Here is a 17,733-nt window from a genome sequence, read left to right on the forward strand (position 1 = left end):
CTACTCTTACACGTATACTAAATTTTGTTGGTAACCCTTGTTTTATATATGTATAGATTTTTCTTTCATAGTAGTAGTCTTGTTAGTCTGTCTTACTAGTTTTTTTATAGCTATTCTTGCATCTTTATCCATTTTGTTCAGTTTCTAAGGGATGTCATTGAGTTTGTGATTGAAAGAAATTGAATTTGTGGGTTATTTCAGGGAAGGAAGTTTGACATCTTTATAATATTGAATTAAGGTGATCTCTCCCTTTATGTCCCTAAAGAGAATTATGTTTTTAAGTTTTGTTTTTTTTTTTAAATGTTAGCCTTGTATATTTTCCCTTAGGATTATTATTCTTAGATTTTAGTTTTTTTTTTTTAATTTTTTTTTTTTAACGTTTATTTATTTTTGAGACAGAGAGAGACAGAGCATGAACGGGGGAGGGTCAGAGAGAGGGAGACACAGAATCTGAAACAGGCTCCAGGCTCTGAGCCGTCAGCGCAGAGCCCGACGCGGGGCTCGAACTCACAGACCGTGAGATCATGACCCGAGCCGAAGTCGGCCGCTCAACCGACTGAGCCACCCAGGCGCCCCTAGATTTTAGTTTTTAACGTAGTGTAAATAGAACCATTTTTTTTTTCACTGTTTCTAACTGGTCATTGCTGCCATGTAAGGAAACTATTGGTTTTTATAAAAAAATAACTTACTTTAGAATAGTTGTAGATTTATAGAAAAGTTACAGAGATGGTGGTACAAGATATCCCACATAACCACTCATTTTCTCCTGTTGATTGCATTTTGGGTTACTGTGGTACATTTGTCACAACCAGTGGACCAATATTTGATATCTCATTATTAACTTAAAGTCCATACTTTATTCAGATTTGTTTAGAGTTTTTACCTAATGTCCTTTTGCTGTTCCAAGATCCCATCTAAAACAATTGATTTTGATTTATTGATTTTGCAGTCACACACTTTATGGGATTAGCTCATTTTTTTCTAATAATTTTTGTTTTAAAAGGATTTTCATATATGCAATCATGTTTATAAAAAGTAATTTGAAGTTCTTTCCAATTCTTATACTTTTTTCTCTTGTATAATTGCCTGCGTGGTACCTTACATATCTGTATTAAATAATGCTGGCAATATAGACAGCCTTCCCTGCTTCCCTACTTTAATGGTCATTCCAGTGTTTTACCATTAAGCACAATATATTTTTTGTTTGAAGTATAGATTCTTTTTTTCTTTACTGTGATACAAATATATTTCTCTATTTAAAAAAATATGTATTTTTTAAAAATTATTTTTGAGAGAGAGAGAGAGACAGCAAGCAGGCAAGGGGCAGAGAGAGAGGGTGACACAGAATCGGAAGCAGGCTCCAGGCTCTGAGTGCTCAGGACAGAGCCCGACGTGGGGCTCGAACTCACAGACCACGAGATCATGACCTGAGCTATAGTCGGCCGCCCAACCAACTGAGCCACCCAGGCGCCCCAATATTTCTCTATATTTTTTAATGACTCTGGTTGTTCACTGTCAGACTAAATATTTACCACCGGGTATTCTGAGATCTCACAAGTCTTATCTAGCTCATCTTTTCTGTAGCTCATCTTTGGTTTCTCTGAACTGTTTCTATTCAGAGGTCTTTCTGTTTGTTTGCTTAGCTTAGTTTTGCCACCACGTTGCTTCAACATGATTAAAAACATCACGTGGTTATTGTGCTATTACCTCATGCCCATGCACCATCCATTTTCAGATTTTCTCACTTAATCTTCATCATAGCCCTGCCCTGTGAAATAAAGACACTGTTATCCCATTTTGCAGTTGAGGAAACTGCTTCAGGGTCATGCGTGTCGCCCTGCCTTTTTTCCCCTTTGACCCCAGGACCACCACCACATCACTGTTCAGCGTCCTCCTCACACAGACGCACAAGATGCTTTTCAGATTAATCCCCTGAAAGCCAACCTGTGATGGATTTGAGACGAGTTTAGTGTCCCCTGATCTTTTTCAGTGCGTATTCTGAATCTGGAGCTGCCCTTCCCATCATCATCTAATTATATCCTTAATCTTGGCTGCTTTTGACCCGCATAGTGTATGACTACAATGGAAGCCCATTATAAAACACAATGTTCTCCTAGGGATTTTGTTATGGTTCTCATCTATACTTAAAGTGAGGTAATTTGTCTCACTCATCATTTTGGTGGGAGGGGTTACTTAGCCTTATTATGTGGCATCTATTATAAATGGATTTTATTAAAATTTAATGTCCTTTCACTTATTGGTCTAATGTGGGGTTCTCTCCCCGCTATGATTATATCAAATACTAGTTCCTTCTTGCCACGGCTGTTGTTACATGTGCTCCTTCATGCCGGCTACAGAGATCCGGCATTTGCAGCTGGCTTATATCCCATCCATTCCAGGTTTTTTGTGAACAAAGTCAGGAGCTGTAATTCTTAAGACTGTGTAAAGAGCGGCAAGAGAAGCAGTTGCCGCCACTTACCTGCATTTCTAGGGCTGGAAGATTTTAACCCAGCTTTGTCACGGTTACCACTTGGTTTCTAGTGGGCAGAGGCCAGGGACGGTGCTAAACAACTTTTAAAGTACAGGGCAGTACCAACAACATGGGATTATCTGGCCCCAAATGCCGGCATTGCTGGGTTAAGAAGCTTTGCTCCAGATCATGCATTCTCAGTAAGAATGAGGTTGCTTGCCCTCAAGGAGGTGAAAATAACTTACTTGATAGGGGAGGGTGGGTGGTGGTGGTGGCAAAGAAATCTTTTTATGTGTAACGTCCACTTGTACCTAGGGGACATACAGATGTAGTGTGTCTGTGGTGGTAAAATTTCATGAGGGGGAGTGTTTTGGAAACCTACATTTCCGTGTGTTTTCGTTTAGTCTCGTGCTGCTTCCCCACTCCTAACATTTCTGATACCAGGTGTGTATGGGTTTTCCCTTAACAAACAATCCTCTGAGTAACCAGCTGAATATCCTACAATTTAACTCAGTTCTGACACTACCTGGAGATAGCTTCAAATCCCACTGGTTAAGGGGCCATTTCCACAAGACTGTCTCCTTCCCCCCAGGTCAGATGCCAGTAACAAGTACAGGTTGTCACCTATGCTTCTGTCCCATTGCCTACAAATTGGAAGTTTCCATGACCCCATTCTCAGGTTCAGTTAATTTGCTAGAGTGGCTCACAGAACTCAGGAAAACAATTTATTTACTGTTCACCAGTTTATCACAGAAGGATGTGATAAAGGATACAGATGAACATCCAGCAAGAAGGGATATGTAAGGCAGATGTGTGGGAAGGGGCACAGAGCTTTCATGTCTTCTCTGGGTGCACCGTTCTCTGGCACCTCCACACGTTCACCAGCCTGGAAGCTCTCCAAACTCCATACTGTTGGGATTTCGTGCACGCTTCATCACGTAGGCGTCATCAATTATTAACTCCATTTCCAGCCCCCTCTCCTCTGGAAATCCCAAGCTTCTAATCATGGCTTGGTCTTTCTGGTAACCAGCCCCCATCCAGGAGCCCACCAACAGTTACCTCATTAGAACAAAGACACTCCTATCACCCAGGAAATTCCAAGGGACTTAGGTGTTATCACTAAGGAATTCCAAGGGTTTTTTAGGAGTTCTGTGCCAGGAACCAGGGACAGAAACCAATGTATATATTTTCTATTATTTCACAGGAGTGATTAGGAAAAAAAATGTCTGGAAAGACTCCTTAGTACGATAATAAAAAAAAAAAGTTGTGAAACACTGCTTTGGGGGGAAGACTGCCTAGTGCTAGTGGTTGGAAACGCAGATTCTTAGGGCACCTGACTGGCTCACTTGGAAGAACATGCAACTCTTGATCTCAGGGTCATGAGTTCAAGCCCCATGTTACACGTAGAGATTACTAAAATAAATAAATAAGCTTAAAAAAACCCTCAGATTCTTACAACTGGACTTAGACTGTTTTTACTGCTTGCTGCCTACAGATGACTTCATTGCCTCAGTTTTCTTATCTGTAAAATGGAGATTATAATAGTATTTTATTCAAAGGATTGTTGTGAGATAATCCATTTAAAGTACCTGGCGCTGGGTTGAACAGGAAATTAGTCATTCTTCTGAGAAACTCCAGAAGAGTAATGATATTGGGGCACCTGGGTGGCTCAGTCAGTTGAGCGTCTGACTTCAGCTCAGGTCATGATCTCACAGCTTGTGAGTTCGAGCCCCCCGTTGGGCTGTGTGCCGATGGCTTGGACCTGGAGCCTGCTTTGGATTCTGTGCCTCCCTCTCTCTCTGCCCCTAACCCACTTGCATTCTGTCTCTGTCTCTCTCAAAAATAAATAGACCTTAAAAAATTAAAAAAAAAAAAAAAAAAGATCTTGTTTATTGCAGTATTATCATTCGTTAGAAGAGTATCTGGGACTTACTAGGTATTTAGTAAATATATGTTGAATGAATGAATAAAGCTCATATTCAATGAGTTAAGTTGTGTCAGAGTTGTCTTTATGGAAACTGAGTAAATGGTGGTATTAAGTATGCTGTATTCACTTCTTAATTCATTTTTTCTGTTAGGCATATTTACCTCACCTTAAATCTAGTGTGTTGATACTTTGCTTGATTTTAGCATTTACTTTATTTATTTATTTATTTATTTATTTATTTAAAGAACTAGGCCATATCTTTTTTTTTTTTTTTTAATTTTTATGTGTTTTTACATTTGAGAGAGAGAGAGACAGAGACAGTGCATGAGCAGGGGAGGGGCAGAGAGACAGAATCCGAAGCAGGCTCCAGGCTCCGAGCTGTCAGCGCGGAGCCCGATGTGGGGCTCGAACTCAAGATCGTGACCTGAGCAGAAGTGGGACGCTACACCGACTGAGCCATCTAGGTGCCTCTAGCGTTTACTTTTAAGGGTAGAGATGGATTATGTGACATGCAGTACCATCTTTCTGCTTCAAGCCAATTCAGCGAGCTAGGCCAAAGTGATATATGGCTTCTGTTAACATTCTTGAGAGCTAATATGCTTTTAATTTATGCATCTTCCTGATTTGCATTATATTAGTATCTCAGCTTGCAGTTTGTGCCACTAAATTTTAGTGAAACAGGAAAGAACACAAATAACTTTCAATAACCTAATTTTTGGTGTGTGTTAATTTTTTATTTAAAAATATTTTTGGGGCACCTGGGTGGCTCAGTTGGTTAAGCGTCCAACTCTAGGTTTCGACTCAGGTCATGATCTCATAGTTTGTGAGTTTGAGCCCCACATCAGGCTCCACGCTGGCAGTGTGGAGCCTGCTTGGGATTCTCTCTGTCTCTTCTCCTCTGCCCCTCCCCAGCTTGCGTGCTCCCTCTGTCTGTCTCTCCATCTCTCTCTCAAAAACAAGTAAATGAACTTAAAAAAAATAAGTAAAATAAAAACATTTACTTTTTCCTTCACAGTTTGATTATTCCTTTTGCTTAATACTTTGGTTATTGACGGAGTTATTTTCATTTTTAAGCCTTATATTTGAACTATTGTATTATTTATTTTGTGCTTGTACAGTGTACTTCATCTATAAGAGTGTAGTAAATCAGTGCAAGAAGAATCCCGTTATTTTATATATATTGGCCTAAAGATAATCCTATTGAATATATCCTCAGCGAGGTAATAACCTAGCTGCTACTTTTCAAAACTGCAAAGTCATGTTGACAGACCTTGTTAATGAATTCTTACTTTCACTTATTATGAATCCTGGCAAAATTGTTTCAGTAAAATATATCAGAAACAAATGGAATAAAGAAATAGGTCAAGCGATTGGTTAAACTGATAAAAGAATGATTTATACACCACAATGTCAAGTTACCAGTTTACAAAAAGAAATACGAATCAAAATTGTTCTCAGCATGAGATATCCTGTTCTCTTTCTGGGATGGTTAGATTTACTCAGAGAAAGGTTTGCAAATCAAAACATTATTGGTGCTTTTCAAGTTACGTTCTTACGTGATGATTCTTTCAGATTTCATTTTGGGAATCTTGGTGAAGAATGGAGTTCAGTCTCTAGATAATACTATCTGGGTAATGTTGAAAGATAAATCTGTGCCAGTCTCTTTCATGTAGAGGCGTAAATATCTCTACCTTTCCATTTTTATTTGCTGTTCTGACATAGTTTAATAGCCAGTTAAAATTTCCAGACGTATCAGTTATTTTTCATTTTAGGTTGGCTGCTATTTGCTGGTTTGGGAATAGGTACCTTAATCTCATTAGAAAGCCATTTCAGGGGTGCCTAGGAAGCTTAGTCTGTTAGGTGTCCGACTCTTGATTTTGGCTCAGGTCATGATCTTAGGGTTGGTCTCCATGTTAACAGCATGGAGCCTGCTTCAGTCCCTGTGCACACTTTCTATCTCTCTCTCTCTCTCTCTCAAGAAATAAATGAATAAATAAATAAATAAAATAAAAAATAGATAAAAACCCATTTCAACACATAGGAGAGGATAAGAGGATGGATTGGTTTTGGAAAGGATTTTTGTGAATCACTAATTACTAATTCCATCTATATAGTTTAGATTATTGGATAATCATATTTGGGAGTATATATTCCCAAATAGTAAATCTAAATATGTTTATTATAATTCTGTATATATTTATACATTGTTATATATACATATATATATTTTTGTGGGGAAAAATGAAAGTATGGGAAAATTCCTATAAAATGTATATGGCTATTGTAGTCCATCATTATGCATCCTTACTTTTGTTTCTCCTTTTCATATCTGTGCCCTATTTTTTCATATGTATTTTAAGCTGCCCATCTCTAGCTCCTAGTACATATATGTTGATGATGAGTTTGTATGTACTATATTACTCTGGTCCCTTTTCATCTGGGTAGTATGCAATGCATTTTGAATGTTACCTCCTTAAGAATAGCATTCAACTGTAGCTAAAAATGTAAATACAAATATAGAGTGACAAATATAAAATACAAATATAAACAGATCTAAAAGATAGTATCTAGTATTTTTAATGATTCTATTCATATTAAAATATTTACAAATAAACCGTAAACTTCTGCAGAAATATGGGTTGGCTCAACTTCTCATTTTTCACTTGTAAGTCAGTTAGTTGCCTTTGGGGAAGGTGTATTCTGGGTTTGTTGCAGAGGTTCCCAGTTGGCCCTCTGAAGTCACTTCGACTTACTGTGTAGTTGGATTTACAGAAAATTCTATTTTTGTGTTTTTTTCTACGGGAAAGTGTGCTTGCCTCTCAGCCCTGGGAGTGCTTGTCCCTTTCCCTCTTCAGCCCTCTCTTCGGAAATGAAATACCTGCCTGGAATGCTTTATTACCTCCATCCCTGAAGGAGGCTGTGGCAAGAGGCCTGAATTCCTAGAGCCATGATTGGGATATGAAGGCCTTTTTAAAGTTCTTTGGGGCAGCCTGTATGTGAAAACTGGAAGGCTTAAAACCATTCATTTCCTCTCTGATCTGACCTCTCTCCTTACCCCTAATGGACCCTCATTTTCTGCTGAGCCCTTCCTTCTTCCTCCCTCGTTGCCAGCATTTTCTCTGTTTGCCAGAAACGAAAGGTGGTACAGATGTGGAACGGTTCTGCACGTTGTAGGAATTAGCTTATCCATTGATACTCTTTTTGTCAGTAAGCCGAAAGGGATTTTCCACCAGAGTACATACGCAGAGGCAGGTTGCCCAGCTTCAGGTCTGTCAGTAGGAAAGCTCGAACCCCGGGCCGAGTGGCTGTCTCATAGAGCTTTACAAAAAGTGGTTCTTGGTTCTTTGTCCCGTTGGTCATTTGGACCCAGCCGAAACAGCTGTGGCACGGACTGATTTGGGGGCAGACTGTGGGAAGAAGGCAGCGCTCCTTATTGTTACAACTCTTTAGTTTTCCTTCTGAAAAAGTGTGAAGAAAAGTTAGTTCAGGTGTTATTGACGGATGGAAGTTACGGTTTAGGACAGGACTAGAACCTGTGGGTTTGGGTTTTGTTTTGTTTTGTTTTTTTTCCTCTCTCCGCCTAGACTGTGAGGCGTACTGCTTTCAAATTATGCCAAACTTTTCATTTGCCAGATATTTTTTCTGTCATTTAATTTTCACTCCCGTTTCTACAGGAGATTGGCAGAGCGGACAACATTCAAGCTAGGAAAGATTTAGGTTCAGTTTTTCTCTAAATATGTCAGTGATTGTCTCTGTTGTAACTTACTAGAAGCACCAGCTACTTTGGTAGTTGGCAACATTCAAAGATCTCAGACCACACAAGCAGAGAAGCATGTATTTAAAAAGAATAATCAGAACGAATGTAATGTTTTGAATTGGGAAACAAAACTGCTACTCAACTTTTTCTTATAGCTGTATATTGAGCTACAGGTATCACAAGGCAGCAAAGAAAGGCCTCAGAGGAATGAGAGTTGTATTTATTAGTTATGAATTTATAGTGAAAAAATTTTGAGGAAAATGTCTAATACAATGTCTTCACATTTATTATTTTCACATTTAATGTGAAATACATACCAAATTAGGAAGCGGTGTAAAGATGTGACCTGTATTTGTATTTTTATTTATTTTTATTTATTTATATTTATTTATTTATTAAATGTAATTTATTGTCAAATTGGTTTCCATACATGTATTTGTATTTTTAAAGACTGACCAAAAAAAATAGTTTTTACTTTCAGTATTCTCTACAGTTAACCTACGTTTTTAGAGAGACAGATATAGTCTTCGTGTTTGTGTCTGTTTAAAATTTTTCTTAAAAAACAAAATTTTCTTCCTTTCTTTCTTTCTTTTTTTTTTTTTAGTGTTTGTTTATATTTGAAAGAGAGAACACAAGCTAGGGAGTGACAGAAAGAGAGGGAGACAGAGGATGCCAAGTAGGCTCTGTGCTAACAGTAGAGCCTGATACAGGACCTGAACTCACAAGTCCTGAGATCATGACCTGAGCTGCAGCTGGATGCTTAATCAACTGAGCCACCCAGGCACCCCTAAAAAGTTTCCTTTATTGTATTGATGGGCCCTTGGCCTCTAGTCGCTAGTGAGTTTTCTGTCACGTAACTTTGTCAAATAGTTATATAAGGCCACTGAAGGTTTTTTCTTTTTAATGTTTATTTATTTTGAGAGAGAGAGAAAACGTGAGCAGCAGAGGGGCAGAGAGAGTGAGAGAGAATTTGAAGTAGGCTCCATGTTGTCAGGTGGAGTCTGATGGTGGGGCTCAATCCCACAAACTGTGAAATCATGACCTGAGCCAAAATCAAGAGTTGGACTCAGCCACCCAGGCACCCCCAAGCTGTTGAAGTTTTAATCATTTTTCCAGTGATTTCTATGGAACTAATGGAATTTTCCCACAATTGCCCCAAACCAGTGTTTTCTGCTACAAATTAATAAATTTTCTCATTGAAGAGAAGATACCAAAAACAGGCATTATTCAGAAATGTCATGTCTTCTAAAAAAACAGGTATACTATATACTTAAAAACGTGTGACCTACTTTTTAACATTAATAATAGTTGTTTTGCTTGGAGAGCAAGGAAGATGAGTGACTTCCAGAATTTTCTTATTAAATGACACTGTTGAATGTGACTTGATTTTGGGGGCCTACATTGTGAAGAACAATTGTTTTCTAGCAGCTACTTTGTTTCACAGTTGGATGAAACTGGTGATGTTGGAGATTATAGGTTCATACTTCTCATATATGAGGGAGAAGTGCATGATGATGTTTTGTTTGGTTTGGTGGTTAAAGGAGAAAAGAGTATTTCATTCAGAACAGATATTAGCAAAATGTGGCCCATGTAGTTTTTGTATGGCTCATCAATTAAGAATTTTTTTTTTTTTACATATTTAGTGGTTGAAAAAAAACAAGAGTAATATTTCATTCTGTGTGAAAATTATATGAAATTCAAGTTTCAGTGTCTATAAATAGTTTTATGGGAAAACACCATGCTCATGTGTTCATATATTGTCTGGAGCTGCTTTCAAGCAGCAGAGTTGAGCAGCTGCGACAGATTCTGTGACCTGTAAAGTATGAAATATTTTTTGTTTGGCTTTAAACAGAAAAAGTTTGCCAACCTTGATTTAGAGGCAGTTAGATGTCATGATTTAGAGCGAGGACCCTGGAGTCAAGCGGCTCCTTGATGTCTCATTTTGAGATCTTGGGCAAATTACTTATCTCTTTGTGTCTCACTTTCTCTGCCTGTAATAGTAGAAGAATAACAGTGCTGACTTCATGAGGTGATCCTAAGGGTTAAATGAGTTAATATACATAAAGTACTTAGAAATGTGCCTGGCCCATGGTCATCACTAGCTATTAGATGTCAGTTGATATCTAAGTATAAAATGTTAGTTGTCATTAAGTGTTATGTAGCTGATAATCACTTTGTAACATGAACTGGAAAATATGCATTGAAATTCTGATTGAAAATAGCTACAAATATATTAAGGAAATACTCGTTTGTTAACCATATGCTTCCAGATCTTGATTCAGTGGTGTTCAATATAGTGAAAATCATGAATCTAACACAAAGCATAGATAGTACATGTCTTTCTTTACATTGCTGCACATAAAGTGAGCATTGTATTAAAGATTGCTTTTCTACCATGCATTGTGCTAGCCATAGGGGAGAATTACTCACTTGAGTTTTTGAAATAAAATGTAAGATAAAATGTAATGTAAGATAAGTTTACTTCATGCCTGAAAATCTAGTATGACTATTTCTGTGATTCCAAGTGGCTTTCTCAAGAGTCCCATCAGAAATATATTTGACATCTTGAATAGCTTGAACCTATCACTTGTGACTGAAATTAATCGTTTTTTTTTATGTTAAGCATCAACTATCAGAATTTAAGGGATTAAACTATGCACTTAACATAAAACTTACCACTTTAACACATTTTGAAAGTATATTTGGTAATGTAAGTATATTCACATTGTTGTGCATTGGATGTTCACAACTTTTTCATACTATGAAACAAAGTCTATACCTATTAAATAACTCCCTCTTTCTTCCTCTTGCTAGTCTTTGGTAACCGCCATTCTGGTTTCTATCTCTAGGAATCTGACTACTTTAGATACCTTATATAAGTGGAATCATCCAGTATTTTGTCTTTTTGTGACTGACTTATTTCACGTGGCTTATTGGCCTCAAGGTTCATCTGTGTTGTAGCCTGTGACAGGATTTCCTTCCTTTTTTTTTTTTTTTTTAATTTTTTTAATGCTTGTTTATTTTTGAGAGAGAGAGAGACAGAGCATGAGCAGGGAGGGGCAGAGAGAGAGAGGGAGACACAGAATCCGAAGCAGGGTCCAGACTCTGAGCTGTCAGCGCAGAGCCTAATGCGGGGCTCAAACTCACAAGCCGTGAGATCATAACCTGAGCCGAAGTTGGACTCTGAACCAACTGAGCCACCCAGGAGCCCCGGATGAATACTATTCCATTATATGCATAGACCACATTTTGTTTATCTGTTCATCCGTGGATGGACATTTGTGTTGCTTTTACCTCTTGGCTATTGTGCATATTGTTGCTGTGAACATGGGTATACAAGTATCTCTTTGAGATCCTGCTTCTAATTCTTTTGGATAAGTACTCAGAAGTAGGATTGCTAGATCAAATATGATAATTATAGTTTTAAAATTTTATTTATTTTGAGAGCGAGGGTGTGCGTGCAGGGGAGGGGCAGAGAGAGAGGGAGAGAGAATCCCAAGCAGGCTCCATGCTGTCAGCGCAGAGCCCAATGTGGGACTCAAACCCATGAACCCTGAGACCATGACCTGAGCCCAAATCAAGAGTTGGCCACTTAACCGACTGAGCCCTCCAGCTGCCCCCGTTGTAGTTTTTGGCATTTTTATCCATCCAGTTTTTAAGAGAGGTGATCTTATTAAAAGTATCTAACACAGTTCTCCGTAGGAGGCTTACCGCAACTTTTGGGTCTGTATTTGATTTGAATATCTAGAGCTATCTGACAGCCATTCATACTTTGTGCCATTATTCGGGATGTGTGATTGAGAGTTAAAATACTTTTTTACAGATAAGGAGTAAGGTAAAAAACTGCCTTGATTGGAACTTGATGTATTACTAAGTCATCCATTATTGAGATGAATATAGATCATGTCTGTGTAAAAGATGAAAGCTAATATATTCTTTTTCTAATATGAAAACTTTTTCACTATTAAAATTTTAGCTCTTCTAATTATAAAAGAAGTATCATTACCAAAAAAATCAGGAAGATATAGCAAAGCACAAGTTTATATTTGGAATATAATACATACTGTATTTGTATAATTAGTGTTGCTGCATTTGGCTGTAGTTTTCATTGTCCTGCTCCACACTGGTAACTAGTCTACAGCTTTCCATTTTCCTCTTGGTTTTCAGTTGAGGTTTTGCTCCATTTTGGGGATAAAAGTCTTCTAGGATTGCATGTACAAGAGTTCATATCAGTTTTATACTTCGGAATTGCTAGATCTTCAGTGATTTATTTTTCAATTTGTATTTCTACCAGTAGTTTACTAGAGGTCTGGTTCTCCATACTTAATTTTTGTCTATACAGATGGATGTTAAATGACATACTGTGGTTTCTTTTTTTCTTTTTTTCTTAAGCTAGCTGTAGTCCCAACATGTGGCTTGAACTCACAACCCTGAGATCAAGAGTCCCATGCTCCACTGACTGAGCAACTGGTGTCCCTAATCTGTGGCTTAAAAATTTTTTTTAATGTTAGTTTATTTTTGAGAGAGAGAGGAAGTGAGATAGAATGTGAGTGGGGGAGGGGCAGAGAGAGAGAAGGAGACACAGAATCCGAGGCAGGCTCCAGGCTCTGGGCTGTCAGCATGGAGCCCCACATGGGGGTTGAACTCATGAACCACAAGATCATGACCTGAGCTGAAGTCGGCCACTTAACTGACTGAGCCACCCAGGTGCCCCCCTATACTGTGGTTTTAAATTCTATTTTGCTTATTACTGATGGAGTTGAACATGTTTTCATGTGTTGTTTTTATCATATCTTTTTCTGTGTTAGGTCTGTCTGTTGTCCTTTATTTTCATTGGTTTGTTTGCCTCTTTGTTACTGATTTTATACATCTTTATTCTTTATATATTACATATGTACTTATACATAAATATACACATATGTATGCCTACATAATAATATATGTTTTAATATATCTTCTAATTTGTAGCTTGTCTTTTCACTCAGTTTATAGTGTCTCTCAAACAGAAGTTCTTAATTTTAATTTATCAGTCCTTTATAGTGTATACTTTGAGAATCATGCTTAAGAAATATCCTAAGGTCATAAAGATTTTCTTTTATATTCTAAAATTTTTAAAGTTTTGCTCTATATGCTAAAATCTTTAATGGGCTTGGTTGCATCAGCATTAACTTGAAGATAACATCTGTGATAAAATAGTCTAACTTAGGACGAAACATGACCTTTGAAAATATTAAAGTATTGTTTGTTATGAAACATAATTAACCTTAAGTCAATAAGTACCTGCCAGGAGTGCCTGGCTGGCTCATTCAGTAGAGCATGTGATTCTTGATCTCAGGGTGGTGAGTTCAAGCCCCATGTTGGGTGTGGAGCCTACTTTAAAAACTAAATAAATAAAGGGGCGCCTGTGTGGCTCAGTCGGTTAAGCATCCGACTTTGGTTCAGGTCACAATATAGTGGTTCTTGAGTTCAAGCCCTACGTCGGGCTCTGTGCTGACAGCTTGGAGCCTGGAGCCTGCTTCGGATTCTGTGTCTCCTTCTGTCTCGGTCCCTCCCCCACTTGTGCTCTATCAAAAATAAATGTAAAAAAAAAATTTAAAAACCTAAATAAATAAAAAATAAAATAAAAAGCAAACTTAAAATATTTAAAAAATATATGATACATTTATGATCATACTGATACTGTCCGCTGGGCTGGAGTCAGCAGAGAGCCCAGTGAAGTAATCTAAGTTAAGTAGAAGAACACGTTTACATAAAGTCACACAACAGCCCAGTGTGCGTCCATGCATTTTTATCCCTCCTGGGAAAAGTGGAACTGATAGAACAGCTGTTCTCTGTCACCTAGAAGCCTCCAGCGTAACCATTGATGGGGCTTAAACATTGAAACCACGGGGTGTAAAATAAATGGATAACTTTTGTAGTTAGAGTAGAAAATACAAGTGTTCATTATCTGATACTGGTTTCTGGTATGAAATGGTCACTTGAATTTTTATTTCACTTTGCCTTTTCACTGTTCAGTGTTTTTTAAAAAGAAATTCTGTCCTTATCCTGTACATTTAGTATGTTTCTTGGCATTCAGTCATGTGCTACTGTTAGCAGTATAATAGTAGGGAGAGAGTTTATTTCAATCTGTTTTAGCAGTCGTAATCTTTGACTCTTTGTAGAGGCAGACACGATAGACCATTCAGCATTAAGGTATCTCTTTTCTCTTTTCCCATTTGGAGGGGCCATTAACATTTCCACTGAATTTACTACTCTGAGTAACAATCGTGAACTTGTTCTCTTTCAATCCACTTAATTAATATAATCAATAATCTTTATCTTAATTTGGGCTATGATGAATAATGATGGAATTCTGACTTACTTTGCATTGACAGTTTACATTTAAAATGGAATTGGAATTGGTGTATACTTAAACATGCAGTGACACAGGCATGAGAAGTCTTGGTTAATTTTGTTACTAAGATGAGTAATCTTGGCTAAGTCTTTCAAAGTTAGTAGGTCTCAATTTTCTGTCTGAAAATGAAGGTGTTAAACTAAATGATTACCAAGAACTATAATTCTTATGTGAACATCTTGTATAGAAACCAGCATTATGCAGAACTTTTGTAAATACTGTAAGTAGTATATGTGTCTGTATGTGTTTCTGTGTTTGAAATTGTTTTGTCAGTTTAAGTATGTGTATCTTCTGCTCAGAAAAGGTTATTCGGGATTTTTTGTTTTTTGTCTTTTTACAAAAATAATTAGATTTATTAAAGTTATAAATTAAAACAGTTTCACACTCAAATTGAACCCATTTTTAACAACTATGTTTGGGAGTTTGGCTTTTTTTTTTTTTTAATACAGCTTAAGACTCCTTTAATTTAAATTGTACTTAATGGGGGCATCTGGATGGCTCAGTAGGTTAAACTCTTGATTTCAACTCAGGTCATGATCTCACTCTTGATTTTGGCTCAGGTCCAATGTTTCTCACTGTGAGATCAAATCCTCAGTCAGGCTCTGTGCTGTCAGCATGGAGCTGGCTTGGGATTTTCTCTCTCCCTGTTTCTCTCTCCCTCTGCCACTTGTACGGGCTCACTGTCTCTAAATAAACAAACAAACATTAAAAATACATTTTTCAACTTAAAATCATAAGCCTAGGGGCGTCTGGGTGGCTCAGTTGGTTAAGTGTCCGATTCTTGGTTTTGGCTCAGGTCATGATCTCGCAGTTTGTGGGATCAAGCCCTGCATCACCCTCTTGGGATTCTCTCTCTCCTTCTCTCTCTGTCCCTCGCCTGCTCTCTTTCTCTCAAAATAAACAAACAAACAAACAAACAAACTTAAAAAAATTATAAGCCTAAATCAGTCATTCAGTGACATTTAAATTGGGATCACAGGTTCAATTTTTTTAGATAGATATGCTAAAATGAAGGCTTTCTTATTCCAAGTTTTAAAAATACCAAACTTATACCTATTATGCCCATTTACAACTCAAAAGTAGTATACTGTGGGCTTGATTTACTTTTATTTTCCTTTCCCAATTACATCCCACACTTTCCTTTTCTCTCCCCACCCCAAATAACTTTTTTTTTTTTTTTAACTTTTATTACGTTTGTATTGTAAACCTACCTGGTTCACCAGGACCTTTTTTAGTTTCACCATCTCAAGCAATTCGAAGTTATCTTTCTAAGCAAGTTTGGAACCATGTTGTCAGATGACTGAGGTTAAACCTTATAAAATCTAGAGCTACAGACACCAGAGTGATTTGTGTTTCATTTAAGTGGGCATAAGTAGAACCTCGTTATATAGTCTCTGCCAGCAGTGACTCTTGAGGCCATGCCTCCCAAGTGGGGTGGCCTCCACACCTGTCACCCCTGGAGACAGATCCACACCAGTGGATCCTCAAGTCTGACAGGTCTGCAGTCTTCATGCCCAGGAAGCATTGGAGTTTTTTCAGTTAATCTGTTTTTTTTTTTTTTTGCTTGATTCTGTTCTGTATTCTTTTATTTGTCAGGCTACAGTTTTTAAGTGTATTAAAAAGAAAACTTGTTTGGATTTTGCACGTCTCCCATGTCTTATCTGTGTTTACAGTCCTAGTTCAAAGGTTTTTCTTCTAACAGTTCTAACTAGAACAGCTTTGTAGAGCCCAAAGAATGTTTATATCCTAAACAAAGTTACAGAGGGCACATAAACAGGGCTTCTATATCTGGACCACATTCCTGTCTTACTCGTGTATTATGTAATGTGATATTTAACTCTCCAATTGTATCATAAGCTTTTTGGCATGGACTTTACACTGCGCTCTCCAGTGGAAATGTAACGCAGGCCACATATGTAATTTAAAATTTTCTAGTAGCCACATTAAAAATAAGTAAAAAGGAACAGATGAAAACAAGTTTAATAATGTACTTTATTTAACCTAGTATAATCTTAACGTTATTTCAACACGTAATCAATGTAAAAATTATTGAGATATTTTACATTCTTTTTTCTCATACTGAATCATTAAAGTCCATTGCTATTTTATTCTTAGTGCCCATCTCAGTTCAGACAAACCATATTTCAAATACTCAGTAGCTGCATGTAGCTGGTGGCTATGGTTTTGGGCAGTGCTGTCTTATAGTTTTGCAACTTAGTTCTAGTAACGTAATTGTTGCTTTGTGTGTGTCATTTTAGTTACAGATTTCTCTAATTGAATAAAATATACAATATTTTTAAATGCCTATCTTTTTTCTTTCTCTTCAAGGCTCTTCCTTCTTCAATGATTATAGTAGCAGTTTATTGTCCTGTGATAGCTGCTGTTTTCATTGTTCTGAAGATGGTCAACTATCGACTCCACAGAGCACTTGATGCCGGAGAAGTTATAGACAGGAGTGCGAATGAGTTCCCAGATCAGCGAGCCAAAGCTGAGCAAGGCAACTGTTCAACCAGGAGAAAAGACAGTAATGGACCGAGGTGAGGAAAACTCCTGCCACTCCGTTTTTACACTACATGTGTACAGTGATGTGATGATTGTGTTGTGCCTCTGCTCTGATATGTGGTTTTAAGGCTGTGTTCGATCTTACCACCAGATCTTCCCGTTATATTAGAGGTATAATGACAGGTACAGATTGTCGCATTAGACCCCAGCAAAGCTAATTGGCATATCTGGGGGATTAAATATGGCCTTATTACTAATAGCATGCTATACCAGTTATAACTTTGAAATATTTTATTCACACCAAAGACCAAAACCAATGAAAAACAGTGTAAGGAAATAATAAAGCATAGCTTGTAAATCTTAGCATTTATATTGAATTTATATATATAAATTAAATGTATACATATCTTAAGCAAATTGTGACATTTTCCTTGACATTTATAATCTGCAATTTTTACTTAATCTATTGTAAAATTTTTCAATGATATATTCTCACCGTGGCAACTTAGCTGTTTCTTCCCTCCATCTTTTCGTAACTGACCTCTTAGGATTCAATTTTGTATAGCTGTCACCTTCTCCTGGGGGTTTTCTTTCTCCATCCCAGTTCAGTATTCCTCCTATGGCTCTCAGTCACATTCTCTTCAATACCTTGGCCTCATCCCCTTTCTCGTGTTGACTGAAGG

General features: G+C 37.4%; 1 protein-coding gene across 7 annotated transcripts in view; it reads left to right on the plus strand.

The window, feature by feature from the left end:
• PCNX1 (pecanex 1) overlaps positions 1 to 17,733 on the plus strand; it is a 166,495-nt gene that overhangs the window by 21,475 nt on the left and 127,287 nt on the right. For all 7 annotated transcript variants that reach the window (XM_045451397.1, XM_045451400.1, XM_045451399.1 and 4 more), the window contains exon 2: positions 16,877 to 17,085. In XM_045451397.1, coding sequence (XP_045307353.1) covers positions 16,877 to 17,085 — 209 coding nt within the window. The remainder of the gene's footprint in view (positions 1 to 16,876; positions 17,086 to 17,733) is intronic.

Source organism: Leopardus geoffroyi, chromosome B3 (assembly GCF_018350155.1).
Source record: "Leopardus geoffroyi isolate Oge1 chromosome B3, O.geoffroyi_Oge1_pat1.0, whole genome shotgun sequence".
NCBI lineage: Eukaryota > Metazoa > Chordata > Mammalia > Carnivora > Felidae > Leopardus > Leopardus geoffroyi.